General features: G+C 43.4%; 1 protein-coding gene across 3 annotated transcripts in view; it reads left to right on the top strand.

Moving 5' to 3' along the window:
• The window catches only part of Cdep (Chondrocyte-derived ezrin-like domain containing protein), a 231,451-nt gene that overhangs the window by 4,455 nt on the left and 211,428 nt on the right, over nt 1–15,568 (top strand). For all 3 annotated transcript variants that reach the window (XM_075679830.1, XM_075679829.1, XM_075679831.1), the window contains exon 2: nt 1,142–1,325. In XM_075679830.1, the coding sequence (XP_075535945.1) occupies nt 1,185–1,325 (141 nt within the window). In that variant the 5' untranslated portion in view covers nt 1,142–1,184. The remainder of the gene's footprint in view (nt 1–1,141; nt 1,326–15,568) is intronic.

The raw sequence follows: 15,568 nt of genomic DNA, 5'->3' as shown, positions 1-15,568 counted from the left end.
GTACAGAGGTAAACTTGCGAACTACACCTAGCACTAGCATGGGCGACACCATAACTGGTGGGACACCTTTGATATGCGAGATAAAGATTGATTTAGCATTAACAGCAAAATTTTGGGTCGCGTAAAATGCATGGTGTCAGATCTTGTAGCTATAGAGCAGCCTCTGTGAAGAATTTCATGTTAGGAATATGAGTGGGTGCTTCGCGAAAGGCCTGTAAAAGTAGACATTTTTTGTTTTGAAACAAAAAAACGCTGCCATTACCGCTTGCTGAAAGTGACACATGACTTGCACAGCTCCTTGGCATGGCCTCCGAAGATAACCGTGACCCATGCCTTCCCACGGTACACTGAAAAATCTTGGAGGCGATGTGCTAGGACTTGCGTCATAGCAGCTGACAACCAGGTCCATGCATTGTCACCATCGTCAAGTGCATGCATTATGACATGTTGCAAGCATTGCTGACAATTGTCACTAAAATTTGACAGCTGTTGACTGAAACCAGGCCACCATACACTTTGGCGTGCCAAAGCTCTGTCAGCCCTGATGTTAGCCATGGAGTTGTTAAAGTAGTTCGTTTCTCAAGTAGTCTGGAAAAATGAGATGTTGGCCTTAGAGAAGACCGTTGCAAAATGTGAGGGAGTCTTATTGTGACTAATGAATCTAAGCAAAACTGGAAGCAGCATCCATTTTGGCCAGCCGTTGTTGCATTATCCTTGCAGGGTGTAGTAAGTTGGATCACCATTCAGTGCTTGAACTTTCTTGACACCCCATAGATGGCAAAGGATAGAGTCTTCAGTGAATCGTGCATCTTATAGGATGGAAATTTTGTCAGTCAGAGGCATAGTCGGTGAAATTTCAGTTGCGAGTAAGTGCCTGTGGTGCCAGTTTTTTCTTCTTCCTTGTGTGCCATGCTATCTTCATGTATCCTCATGAATGGTTATGGGTCCTTGAACCACATCCTCAAGCTTAAGCGAACCCCAAGTTTTGTCTGCAACATGCACAAGATGTGAGCTGTGCCAGCTGGGGTTTCGTCTTGTAGCACAATGCAGTACCATTCTCATCACTAGCCCATCAGTCTAGCATCAGACTAGCATACTAGCTCATCAGTCTATCTGTTTAAGCTGGGGCTGCTATGTGCAGGAGGTGCGCTGAGCAGATGGTGGCCAGGTGACAGTGGCAGCCCATGGCGGGGCGTCATTCCGAGGGGGGGTCTCCCAGCAGCCCCCCCAAGGAGGAGGAGCTCCGGCCAGCGGTGGGGGCAGGCCGCACCCTGGCTGTCCAGGTGCACTTGCTCGATGACACAGTGAACACATTCAATGTGCAGGTGAGTTGCTAAAAGTTGGTGCATCTTGGTTACACTGCAGTTGTTCAGCCACTGCAGCAATGAAGAGTGCAGGTTTCAGGTTAACATTCTTTTGTATACTGAACTGCAGGTTTAATTCTCAAGTTCCCTTAAATTTACGTTGATTCCACTTGCTAACCTTCTGATCTTGTTGGCATTAGGTAATACTGTGCTGTTGCTGTCATGTGGCACAAAAATGTGCATGTTTTGGTGTTATTCTTTTCATACCATGGGATTGGAATGGTGCTATGCTGCAACTGGAAGGCGGCACTTACTTGGTGCTTGGCTTACACTGTAAGTTGTTTCTGTAATGTTCACAAGCTGGCCCTCTGCATCATATTTCAAGATGCAAGTAGATTGGTCAAAGGATTTTGATCAAGCATTATTAATTTATTTATTTATCTGTAAAATACCTTACAAGGCTTGTACATGGGGCATTGAGTAAGGGGGTTATAGAACCAAGTACATACATAAAAAGCGGCAAACTCGTGACAATATCAAGGCCAAAAAAACACCAGCCAGGTACACAGCTTAAAAATGACAGAAACATTAACGATATGCAGCTGTGCATTAGAACTATGAAAACAGCTCGATAAGTTTGTAAACAAATGTACTGCACTGTAAGGGAAAAATAGGAAAATAAAACCAAACAGTGAGATGAATAACAAGGGATACGCAAGTTCAGCTAGTGCCCGAATTTTTTGCAGTCAGTTTCTACAACTGCGTTATTTGGAAGGCTGTTCCAGAGACAAATGACATGTGGAATTGCAGATGAGTTGAATGCTTCAGTTTACCGTAGAAGCACGTGAATCTAAGATGATTGTGTAATCTGTGTGACGTGTGCGATGAAGTTTCTAGACATGGGGAGCATTTTTTAGTGTGGTGGATGTACTTATGAAATAATGACAAAAGGGTTATGTTGCGACGATTACTTAGTAGCTGAAGTGAAAGCTCTTTATATGAGTTACTTGAAGAAGGTCATCATAATTCTGGGAAATGAAACATGTTGCTCTATGTTGGATTGATCCTATCATGTTAAGGTGAACATATCACGTCGGCCATCTTGCATGTAGTTCTGATTCTCCCACCAGGCAATGCCACTCAGTCATGTTTGGAAAAAGGGAAAAAAAGATCTGCTCTTTGCCGTCGCAGCATGCTCCAGTCTGTCCTTGTTGTGACGCTGCGACAGGTGGTCTGCTGTATTTGAGCAAAGTGCTCCCTTCCCACCTCTTGTCGGGACAAGTTGTGCCTGGCACCATTGTTGTTTTGTTGCATGTGGTGGCCTTCTTCCCGCTGATACCTTCAACAATGGCTTTTGTTGAACCTTTCTGTATGTAAAATGGTTAGTGCTGTTAATGGTGGCTATAGACGTCGTAAAGGGTTCGTCACTGGTACTTTTGAAGTGGCTGTCCTGTGAGTACGAACCGCTGCTTTGAAAACTGTCTTGGTAAATGGCCTACAGGCTGCAGTGCTCACTACCTCGGCGGAACACAACGCTTGTAGTAATAGACAGATTGAGACTGAAGTGGAAGGAACCTTGAGTGATTATCACCAGCTACTTTTGTTTCTTTTGCTTCCTAGTGTTTACTTTTTAAAGAACTGTTAGCATTCTGCAAAGTGCAGGCCCACTAAAAGAAGGCTCTAGGCTTGAACTGGTGTAATCTTGAAAGTATAATCTTCAAGGTATAAGCTTGAAATGGCCTACAAGCTTATAGATAGAAAGGGAAGGAAATTGCTACTGACCGCAGTAACTGTCGAGCGCAGTCTGCTGACACCTGCACAGTGGTAAGCAGTAGAGGGGGGGTGGCGATAAAAGAGTAGGCTTAAAGGTTAGTAGACAGTATAGAGTTTCTTAAAAACGAAATATTTACAACAGCCAGTTCTTCTACACCAGTTCTTCAAATGGTGAAGAAGTGGCTTATGCATTGCTGAATGCATAAGCCATCTCCGCGGCCATCTCCGCTGCTATAGAGGTCTCCCTGATAAGAAGCAATACGGTGTAGGATTCACTATATCCATAAGGATATAGTGGGCCACATTGACAAATTCTACAGCATCAATGAGAGGGTAGCTGTAGTTGTAATCAAACTTAATAAGAGGTATAGATTAAAGGTAGCACAAGCCTATGCTCCAACATCCAGTCACGATGATGAGGAAGTAGATAAGTTTTATGAAGATGTTGAATTAGCGATGAGAAAAGTGCAAACTCAGTATACTGTAGTAATGGGCGAGTTCAATGCAAAAGTGGTGAAAAGGCAGGCTGGTGAACAAGCAGTTGGCAACTACGGCGTCTATTCTAGGAACGCTAGAGAAGAGATGCTGGTAGAATTCGCAGAAAGAAATAAGCTTCGAATAATGGACACCTTTTTCAGGAAGCATAGCAACATAAAGTGGACCTGGAAAAGCCCTAATGGTGAAACAAGAAATGAAATTGACTTCATACTTTCTGCTGATCCCAGCATAGTGCAGGATGTAGAAGTGATAGGTAGGGTAAAGTGCAGTGATCATAGGTTAGTGAGGGCTAGGATTCACCTCAACTTGAAGAGAGAAAGAGCAAAATTTGTCAAGAAGAAACAGGCCAATCTAGAGGCAGTAAGGGTAAACGCACACAAACTTAGGCTGGTGCTTGCAAACAAATATGCACACTTAGAACAGAGAGATGAAGATGACATAGCGATAATGAATGAAACCGTAACTAGGCTGGCTTCAGAAGTAGCGATTGAAGTGGGAGGCAAGGCACCAAGGCAACCAGTAGGCAAGCTCTCTCAAGTAACAAAGGACCTAATAAAGAAATGACAAAGAATAAAAATGTCGAACTCAAGAGGTAGATAGAATTTGCAGAACTGTCAAAACTGATCAACAAGGCGAAAATAAGTGATATTCGATACTATAATGTGAGAAAGGCTGAAGAAGCTGTAAAAAATGTACGCAGCCTGAAATCAGTGAGAAAGAAACTTGGCATAGGACAAACCAAGATGTATGCACTAAAAGATAAGCAGGGTAATATCATCAGCAATCTTGAAGATATAGTAAGAGCAGCGGAAGAATTTCATACTGACCTGTACAATACCCAGAGGAGTCAGGATACCTCAATTAAAAGCAGTAATGAACAGGATACAGAAACTCCTCCTATAACTAGTGATGAAGTCAGAAGGGCCTTGCAAGACATGAAACAAGGAAGAGTGGCAGGAGAAGATGGAATAACAGTCAGTTTAATCAAAGATGGAGGATACATAATGCTTGGAAAACTGGTGGCTCTTTATACGAAGTGTCTATCGACTGCAAGGGTCCTAGAAAACTGGAAGAGTGCGAACATTATACTAATCCACAAAGAGGGAGATGTTAAAGAATTGAAAAATTATAGGCCCATTAGCTTAATCCCGGTATTATATAAAATATTTACCAAAATAATCTCCTATGGAATAAGGGCAACACTGGACTTCAGTCAACCAAGGGAATAGGCAGGTTTGAGGAAGCAATACTCTACAATGGATCACATCCATGTTATCAATCAGGTAATCGAGAAATCTGCAGAGTACAATAAGCCTCTCTATATGGCTTTCACAGATTACGAAAAGGCATGTGATTCGGTGGAGATAGCAGCAGTCACAGAAGCATTACGTAATCAAAGAGTACAAAACGCTTACATAAATACCTTGGAAAATATCTACAGAGGTTCTACAGCTACCTTAATTCTACACAAGAAAAGCAGGAAGATACTTATAAAGAAAGAGGTCAGACAGGGAGACACTATCTCTCCAGTGCTATTCACTGCGTGCTTGGAAGAAGTATTCAAGCTATTAAACTGGCAAAGATTAGGAGTAAGGATCGACGGCAAATATCTTGGCAACCTTCGGTTTGCAGATGATATTGTTCGATTCAGGAACACTGCAGATGAGTTACAACAAATGGTTGAGGACTTTAACAGAGAGAGTGTAAGAGTGGGGTTAGATTAATATGCAGACGACAGATAACTATAAATAGCCGGGCAAGGGAACAAGAGTTCAAGATCGCGAGCTGGCCTCTAGAGTCTGTGAAGAAGTATGTTTATCTAGATCAATTAATCACAGGGAACCCTGATCATGAGAAGGAAGTTCATAGAAGAATAAAAATGTGTTTGATCGCATACGGCAGACATTGTCAGCTCTTGACTGGAAGTTTGCCATTATAATTGAAAAGGAAGGTGTACAGTCAGTGCATTTTACCAGTGTTGACATATGGGGCAGAGACTTGGAGACTGACAAAGAAGCTTGAGAACAAGTTAAGGACCACGCAAGCAGCAATGGAACGAAGATTGCTAGGCATAACATTAACAGACAGAAAGAGAGCTGTTTGGATCAGAGAGCAAACGGGTATAGATGATATTCTAATTGACATAAAGAGAAAAAAAATGGAGCTGGGCAGGTCATGTAATGCACAGGTTAAATAACCGTTGGACCATTAGGGTTACAGAATGGGTACCAAGAGAATGGAAACGCAGTCGAGGACAGCAGAAGACTAGACGGAGTGATGAAATTAGGAAACTCGCGGGCGCTAGTTGGAATCGGTTGGCGCAGGACAGAGGCCTTCGTCCTGCAGTGGACATAAAAGAGGCTGCTGCTGCTGCTGCTGATGATGATGATTTACAACAGTGCGACTAAGTAAAAAAAAAAGAAAAACCTGTTTATTTGCGGAGTGACTTCCTCGAGAAAGGGTGTCACCGGCACTGTTACGTCGCGTGAAACAGCGGGGTAGCGAGGCCCAGCTGCTTGAAGAAGTCGCAGTGCTTTTGTAAGCTACCCCATGTCACGTGCAGGTGCATAAAATTTAGAGTTGTTTGCACTGCTGACACCAGTTTCGTTTCGACCGCATGTGCCGCGTGACCTGATGCTTATTTCCCTACGTTTGGAAGCCTCCCTGCAAGCTTATTACCATTACTTCGGTGCTAACAATATACAGAGCCCTTTTTATATACATGTGCAACAGAAAGGCTTTGCGTGTTGCCAACTAAAGCCCTATTAGCCTCATGCTTCGCAAAATGGATGTTTATGTAAGGGGCGCAGTTTTTTTTTCCCCAATGCTGTTTGCAAACTGCATGACCATGAATGGGGATTTAGGTGGCGAACAAATGTTCCTAGGCTATCAGCCATGTCCTGGTGCCACAGTACCGGTTACTGCAATCGCCAAAGCTAAGCAGCGTTGATCTGAGCTAGTACGTGAGAGTGTGACCACTTGAAGGAATGCCGACTAATGATAGCTCCACCTGCCGTGGAATAGTTCAGATGTTCACCTTGTGCGATGCAGTTACGGTAACGGCAGCGAAGGATGTCTCGATTCCCCACACTAACAACAATTCGTTATCACCAAAAATGCATCAAGAGCTGTAGGAAGGTGAGCAGACACTGTCCACAGAAAGGCCGAGGTAAGCGGATGCAGCCGGAAAGTACCCCTACTCTGTCGGTGGCCTGCTTCTCTTCTGGTGTACGCGGGATGTTGCCTTCTCTTCTTCTTGAAAGACGTTGTGTTTCGTGTTGTCCCATGAGCCAGCCGAATGGCTTTTGGCACTCGTCGCCATGTCTAAGCACGTGGACTTGCACATGCTCTTTGCAGTGCTTGTCATCAGTATTTGCTGGGCTCGGGCACCAGAATACGGATGTCATAACCAGCTGAGATTTTCGGTCTGTACGGCCCACAGACAAAGCACAGACGGCAGCACTCCTGGACGGGAATTCACAGGATAAAACTGGGATTGCCTCATGCCTGTTTGCCTCATGCAGCAATGGTACAGAATTATTCCCGATTCCCATCGTCCATGTTGGTGTATACTTTTAGCTTACTGTTGGTGTGGGATGCGCTGTGAAAGAAACTTCAGAAACTAAATGGGTGTCCATATTGATGCCCATATGATGCACCTGCTTGTCTACCACATCGCACTAATATGTATCCTGCAATTATTATATTACACAGAAATCATCCGCGTTTCATGCGCACCCGCTGCCTAAGAAACTTGCTTGTCAGATTCACGAAAAATTGGAAGTGAACATCTGAAGGAAGGAATGTAACCCAAAGAATATTGCTTGTGTGTCACTGTATTTTGTGCAGATAAAAATAGGAGTAAAAGAAAGCATTATGGATTGAACTGATAACTGTCACTCAATGACATAATCAATATGTGCATGTGTGTACATAAAAATTATTATTATATGGGTTTGTTTCAGCATTTGCCGTCTGTCAGTTGCTGATTCCCAGTTACTTGGTTGTTTTCCCTAATATATTGCAGTCGTAGAAAGCTCACGGGACAGCAGATATAGATTTTAAGGTTGCAGGTGTACTGTAGAAATCAGTTTTCCGAAAATGAAATATTAGTGGGGGTGTGTAAAATTTGAATAGGGTACATAATAATGTCCTATTCAATTGAGTTGTTGAATCAAATAATCATTATTTGATTTGATTTGTCATTGGCAGTTTTTGATTCGGTGTCAAAAGTCACTATTTGCGCACCCCTACAATATAGACAGTATAGTACATGTGGTTAGGCTATTTTATTGGTATAGAAATAGCGCATATTTCCGGCGCATGGGCCCTGCTGTCATGAGTGCATTGGCGCATGCGCTGCCGTACCCGCTCAGCCCGCATGCATGGTATTGGAGGTCGCGTCATTCAAGTTTCAGAGCCGCAGTACAAGAAAATGGCAAAAGAAGCGGTAGCAGAGATGTTTGCTGTAGGAAATGTACACGTGCTCGTCACTACTAGCACTCATTGCGCAAGTGTTATGATCACAACGGCCATCGCATGCACTCGCACATAGTCTTGCGCACAGCTCTCAACGTTTTCCAAGTTTCGCTGACAGCTATTTTCATTGCTTTCATGAAGGACACTTTCCCTACCTCCCCATGACACAGGCATCCAATGCCAAGTCATCACACTGGCCTTTGGAATAAGGTCACGGCTCTGCACAAGCAGGAACTGCATAAATAGATTTGTCAAAAGCACTTCTTTCTAAAAATCTTCAGTCTACATAGCGTAAATTGTGCACGTGTTGTCTGCCTTTTTCGTGCTGTCCATGCATATTATTTATTTTTATTTTCTGCTGTATTTGGAGACTTTCACGCACATGTGTGATGTTGTGCATGAAAAGGCGGAGGGGCTTTGCAAAGACAAATGGCAGAAAAATATGCTTGATTGGCTGCCATGTACCGCAACAATCAGATAGCGATCACTGCAATAATATTCGAGGGTGCGATGATTACTTGAAAAAGAAAGTGGGCAATGTGGGGGTTCGAGCATTATATGACACTGACGATTACGCAGGTAAATACGAGATATATTTTTATGAGAAGAACACCTATTGGAAATCACGTGTTTCAGAACTTCACTGGGTGTCGGAACACGTGGCATTCGGTTTGTTGCGCACAGCTTGGAATGCTACAAGTCACACAGCCATCCACACTTTTCGCTGCAGTTTGGGAAATAAAGGCCTGCTTGTTGTTTGCTGCTAATCCTATCGTTCAACCAGTGTCGCGTAGAATAAGGCAAACACAATACTCTGCCAAACACATCGCACCTCACTGCACGGCGAAAGCAAGTTTCCAGATATTGTCCCACAGGCCTGGGAACTAGGAGGAGACGAGGGCAAGTTCTGTGTGCACTTCAAAAACGCTTCCACAGTCACCTGTGAACAAAAGTGAGCACCCAGGAAATTACTGGAATCTTACTTTATCTGCAATTCTCCTGGGCACAATGGCACAATAGCCTAACCTGCTGGCCAGCTGCATGCAGTCATGATGTACCGTGCACGGCACTTTCTTTTTCTTTCTTTCTTTCTTTTTCTCCCAGCAGCCACAATTGAGTGAGCTGCCTTAGGACCACATAGATGGCCTGGTGTCAGACACATGTGCTTAAAGGAATATGGGGTAGGTGCGACGACTAGACTGAGTCAAACACTCAAATCTGGAGAAAGGATCCATCTGTGTTTTGCCCGCTTTGTAATGTTTAGTGGCATCACATTTGACAAATGTTGAAACTGACGTGAAACAGCTCAATATTCTTTTGCACAGATAGCACCACCAGCAAAAAACGCCTGTGAGATTTATTATTTATTGGAAATATTTTGTTTCAAGCACTGCTTAAAGGGCCCCTGAAACGGTTCAGACAAATTTTGTCGACGCGTAGGGTGCAGCTTAAGTAGAACATTCGCAACACAATTTAAGTGAAGCGTTATGTATTAATGGAGCTACAAGCAATGACAAGTTGCCTTCCTCCCTAGCCATGCTTTTCCTCCTCAACTTGTTCGCCGAGCGATCAGGGCTAAGCTCCACCTTCACTGGTTCTGCGTCATGATGCGATGTCACATCGTCCACTTCCGGTTGTTTTGGAGCCTGCCCCCGCCTTCACGAAACGTCTCCGCTAGCGGCTTGGCCGTGAACCTCAAGTGAGAGCTATCGAAGCAGCGTGCGTTGTGAGCATTCTGTCATAGCGCAGAACGTGTCTGGTATTCCGGTAATCACACACTAGCAGAACATTTCGACGGAACGGTGAAGGCATAAACTCAAGCTGATGAAGAAACTTTAGCGTAGACGTACGTGAGCTGCCTGATCGGTCTCCACGGTCCAGCCACCCATTGGCGCAGAGCTTAACCAGCCAAAAAAATAGCTAATATTGCTCTAACCAAGTGTAAAACATTTTAAACATTTACAAAAACAATGTGTTAACGATTACACTCCAGCGAAAAATTTACACCAGCGGCAAAGAAGAATACATTTTGTTACTGCTACTGTGTGTGGTTGAGCTCTATGCCACCAGGTGGCTGCACCGTGCAGACCATTCACATTTGCGCTTCTGTTAATCCCCTGAAACGACACGCAAGGGGATACGACCAGGCCCTCTCACCTTGCGCTTGCGTTTACCCTAATACCGGACTCGCGAAACGTTATTGAGTTAGTAATCTTCCTGTGTAAAGTGATGGCCGCGCAATCGCTCAAATCCTGGCGCCCATCGGATAGCGGCAGTCCAATGCGCTGCAGCCAGTCCGCTCGTCTACTGGCTTGCAGAGGGACATGATGTCGCAGCTTGACATATTGCCAGTCACTGTTTGCAGTCCACAGTGCAACAAAGTCGAATCATAGTGCTCCCAAAAAGACAGACCAACACTGATGGCGAAGCTCTCGTCAAAGACGGAGCACGTTGTAACACAAGCAGACGACACTTGCTGTGTGCCGGAAGTGCTTAACTGTACTGAAAAATTGTTCTTGTGCATTCTCTTTATGTTACTTTCTTTTTATAAAAACAAATTAACTAACATTCCAACTATTACTACAAACATCATTTGTTTACCATAAAGTTGGAAAAGTTATCAATCATGCGCCCTGGTCAGCCAATCGGATAGCTCGCCCCACTGACGTCATAGGGGCGATTTCCGTCATATGGGTAGGGGCGGCTTAAAATTCCGCCAAGCAGTGTGCCGCGATTGGCAGTGATGTGCATTTTTAAAACGTTATAATAAATTACACGTTTTACGTGGAGCACTTAGATGTGTCAATTAGTGATCAGAAGGACCTACTTTAACAACTCAGTACATTTGTAGAAAATCGTCAAAATCGTTTCAGGGTCCCTTTAACAAAACTCATGAGTGCTAGTACAGTAAAACCTTGCTAAGCCGTACCCGCTTAAACAGTAGTTTTGTTTTAAAAGTAGTAAAGTCAAATCCCTGACTGAGCAGCTATTGAACATAATGTGTTTTATGTCCACATAAACCATACCAGCTTATTGTGTATGTATCGGTTAACACATAATGTTTACACTTTTCGTCAATGCGTCGTCTCCATCGGGTGGCTCGGCAGAACAACAAGCCTCAGAGATTCGAACAACGGCCTCCAAGCGCCCTGTGCGTTTGCATGTGAAGCCACATGAATATCAACATCATTTCAGCGCCGTGCCAGAGAGCATTGTGGCATCGTGCAAAGAAGGACTCGCGTCATGCCGAAGCTCGGATAAAAAAGACTCTGGTTCCTCAGCATAGTTAGACATCGTTCGTGCTATCGAACGTGCCACGAAGAAGTTGGCGCTGGCAGGCGACAGGGATCTACTGTTGACTATGGTGTGTGGCATTCGAAATGCGCAGAAGTTGCTCGGCAGTGCAGCTGCGGCCACGAAGAGGTGTTGGCTACGGGGTTAGACTTTTCGCCATCGTTGCCTCTGTTGTTGCTGAAGTGTCGACTAGGGACAGTGATGAGGACGACACGGAAAGCAACAGCACAGGCGATTCAGGCCCGACAGTGGCATAAGCTGCCCGTTACGTTAGCCTCATCAATGCAATCGTCGCGACGAGAACAGCACCCTGCAATGAAAAAGGTGCCCCATGACTTCTGCCATGCTACCGCCCTTGTGCACGGAGAACATGCAACGCCATCGAGGAATCTGCTATACGAGTGTTTGCCAAAAAGATGCGGCTGGCTGAAAAGGTGGCTCGCAGCGTCGCTAAGTTCAAGGCCGCTATCATCGCTGCTAAGCCGCGGGGGCATCAAACGAAAATGACACTTTTGTCGACTGAAGTGAATAAATACTGTATGTTTTTTTTTCCCCTTTCATCGCCCTCTCTCTGAGTTTCATTTTTGACAGGTAAGTGGGCGATCTCATGCTATTTCGGTTTAGCAGTACTACCATTTAGTGCATACTTTTTCCGAGCTCCGGCCAACTATGGTTTAACGACGTTTCACTGTAATAACAAGACATTGTATGATAATACTAATGTGCAGAACTCATTGGGAATTAGCATGTACATGAAAAAGAATGTCAATTAGCATACACCTGGCCAGCAGAAAAATTAGATTGTTTCACTGCTCCCTTGTAGATTTCGTAATCAACATAAGACAATTTTCTCTTCATACAATCACAGAGAAGGGTGTGCTGCTTGGTTATTGAACATTTGAGAGTTTGAGCTTGAATAGTCTTGCCTCTTCTTCGGTAATGCGTGACCAAGTATAGCCATCAATCGACAATTTGAAGTAATAACTCATGAACTGTTCATCAGAACACAAAACAACCTTGCATAGATGATATGTGCACTGTAACCTAGAAAACCACTAAATATTGTTGTTCTGTGTTAAAAAGGAAAACGATGTTCATTCATAAACTTTTATTCTTTTGCCATATTTATTAGGGTCTATATAAATTTCCAATTGCTTTACACGCAATATCTCTTCGTAGAAATTTTGTATAACATTTCATTTAAAGGCACAGCAAACTACGTTTTGTTATGTTGAACAGTTTTGCGAGAAACTCATTACAACTGAGGCTAGTACAGCAAAAAACCGTTTTTTGCTCACACTGTTTTGATTGCCATCAAGTAACACTTCAGGCTAGGCGATGATACTAGGTGTCATTGGAAAGTACAGGAGGTAAGCTTTCTAATGCAATATAATTCACATCCATCCAATGAGCGCAGAAAGCACAGTGCGTCCGCAAACAATGACTAAAATGCAGAGCGCATGCTGCCGGAGTGGGACCGCCACCTTAAGTAGCTCTCTTGTTACCACGTCTATTCAAATCGATCGCCAGTGATTGATGATTTAGATCACCAATTTGAACACGTTGGTGCCCTTCCTTATCTGCTTAAGGCCATCCAGTAGTTAATACAGGCACTGCACCTTCAGAATCAGTTTAAATTTTCGCGATCCGACGAGGTTGTGATTTTTGACAGACCTTTCTGCAAACTAATATGCATATGTTGCAGCGAAAAGAGTCAGCTTCTGCCACGCTAGAGAAAAAAGCATGCTGCTCACAATTATGCCACCTTAGCATCAAAATTTTGTAATGGAGTGACTTCCATCAAGTCAAGAATTCAATTATATAACCGGCTTTACCGTCTGACAGTGTGGAGTGGTGATGATTAACCGAAAGTTTTGCCAGCTGTTCACTAGTGAGCTTTGGTTTGGAGTCCGAGTCGATTTATTCCGCCAAAGTGTTTTTCTGAAGGTCTGCTGCATGTCCAACATGTGGACCTGGCATATTCAACCATTAAAACTTCTTTCTGGGAGTTGGTGCATACTTGACATAAAAATTGTTACAGCGCAGACACATGCAACCACAAAGTATAAAGGACGGGACACAAGCGCTGAACGGGACACAGCGCTTGTGTCCCATCCTTCATACTTTGTGGTTGCATGTGTTTGCGCTGTAACAATTTTTATATTCAACCAGTTTCCAAGAGTTTAGGTATCGCTTCTCTCGTAAAATCCCGGCAAGGGGCGCTGCCGGTGTCACTGCATAGTTATCGAAAGTCGCTCTCATGGCGTTTTCCCGCGTGGCTGCATCGCGAGAAAAGCGTCGTGCTCGAAACTATGCTGCTCTCGCACTTCAATTTAGTGATGACTCGAGTTATGATTCTGAAGATGACGGCGAAGCAGATTCAAGCTCTGACGGCGACAGTGTTTTGAGTCAGCATGGGACATCCGCAGCTGTTCGGCAGTAAAGAAACTTCCGTTCATGCCAAGAAGGCCGCATAGCACATCTTGGCCCAGCACTACGGATCAGCGCAAGACAGTTTACAATGGCGGGGGATTTCTTTCTACTCTTCTTCTCTGGAGAGGTGATAAAGACCATCTGCAAAAATGTAAACAGATGTGCTTGGATGAATAATCTTGTGGTTGTCCAGCTACACTGAGAGCAGTCGGTCCTGGGAAGAGGTGCATGACTCTAGACGAACTGGTGAAGTGCGTTCCTTGGACTTCTCATCGGACCATCCTCAGAAGCTGCCGAAAAGGCGGAACTGCAAAATGTGTTACGAGGACTGCAAAGTTTAACAAAAACCAGACATTTTGTGGGAAAAGCGCAGAGCGCATCAAGGCTTCACAAAAACCAGGAACTGCTTCACCGCATGGCATGAGTGATGAAGGGGTCATAGTTTCTTTTTTGTATCCTAATAACATCGGTGTAATGAGCATTTATTTTTTTAGACACTATTCCTAGGTTTATTCATTTTTGAAATGTTTATTCTGAATTTCCTTTGATATTAATGTTTTTGTGGATATCATGTTTCTTTAGTGTTTTTATCAACTGGCAGCTAAAATAGCGCTTTGTTTTACCTAATACGTTCTTTTTTTGTTTGGCAACATACGTTTTTGGAAAGAGCATTTCATTATGCACCATATGCTATGCTGTAATGTGTACTGAGGTATTATTTGTAGTGGTAACTAATTTTTTTCCTAGACATAAAAAACGAACATTTTCTCGCGGTAACGAAAGATTTAAGTAATCTTGGTGGGAAGACAGACCAGAACGGCGAATTAAAGCCGTGGTCAAGTGAATGTTTGAAATGCGAGTCTATAGATAAGTTTAGGTGAGTTTTGAAGGTTGTGGTGGAGGTAACCCAGTGATCGAGAAGGGGTCAAAGAGAGGTTTTCAAAATATTTACCCCTAGATATTTTAATGATGAGGCCCGAGATAATGGGACATTTTGATCCAGTAGGAATAGTCAGAGTTAGAGCGTTTGCACCTGAAGCAGATCACTCTACATTTTGATGTATTTAGAGTCATTAGCCAGATGTCACCCCACTTAGTTATTTGGTTAAGATCATTTTAGAGGATCTGGTGGTCATCAGAGCTGTTAATGGGATGATAGATAACGCAGTCATCAGCGAATATTTGTATGCATGATAAGTAGATTAGAAAAATTAAGGGACCAAGAACGCTTCCTTGTGGCACACTGGAAGAAACATCAAAAAGGGGCGAAGAGAACCTGTTAGCAAAAGTGAACTGCTGCCTGTTTGAAAGGAAATTATGAAGACAGTGTAAAGTTAGTGAACCAAGTTTTAATGTTGATAATTTCAAAAGCAGGCGACAACGGGCTATACGGTCGAAAGCTTTAGAAAAATCCAGAAAGACGCAATCAGTTTAAAGGTTTGAGTCCATGTTAAAATGTGGATCTGTCGTAAATGGAAGCAATCGCATTTTGTACAATAAAGCTCTTCTGAAACCATACTGATTATAAGAAAAGAAGTTTGATTCTAGGTGATGGTAAACATGCGATGCAATAATATGTTCCATCATTTTACTGCATATGTACATCAGTGGTATTGGTCGGTAGTTTTCAGCCAAGTTTTTATAGTCTTTTAAGATGGGCATGACTTTGGCGGTTTTCCAATTTTGGATAATCGGACCTGTCGACAAGGATTGATGGGAAATATGGAATAAAAATCAGCTAGATACTGAGACTGTATTCTTTAGTAATTTAGAAGCGTCAATGGGTT

Source organism: Dermacentor variabilis, chromosome 2 (assembly GCF_050947875.1).
Source record: "Dermacentor variabilis isolate Ectoservices chromosome 2, ASM5094787v1, whole genome shotgun sequence".
Classification (NCBI taxonomy): domain Eukaryota; kingdom Metazoa; phylum Arthropoda; class Arachnida; order Ixodida; family Ixodidae; genus Dermacentor; species Dermacentor variabilis.
The sequence above is the reverse complement of the archived record's forward strand: the minus strand, read 5'-3'. Positions and strand labels throughout refer to the sequence as shown.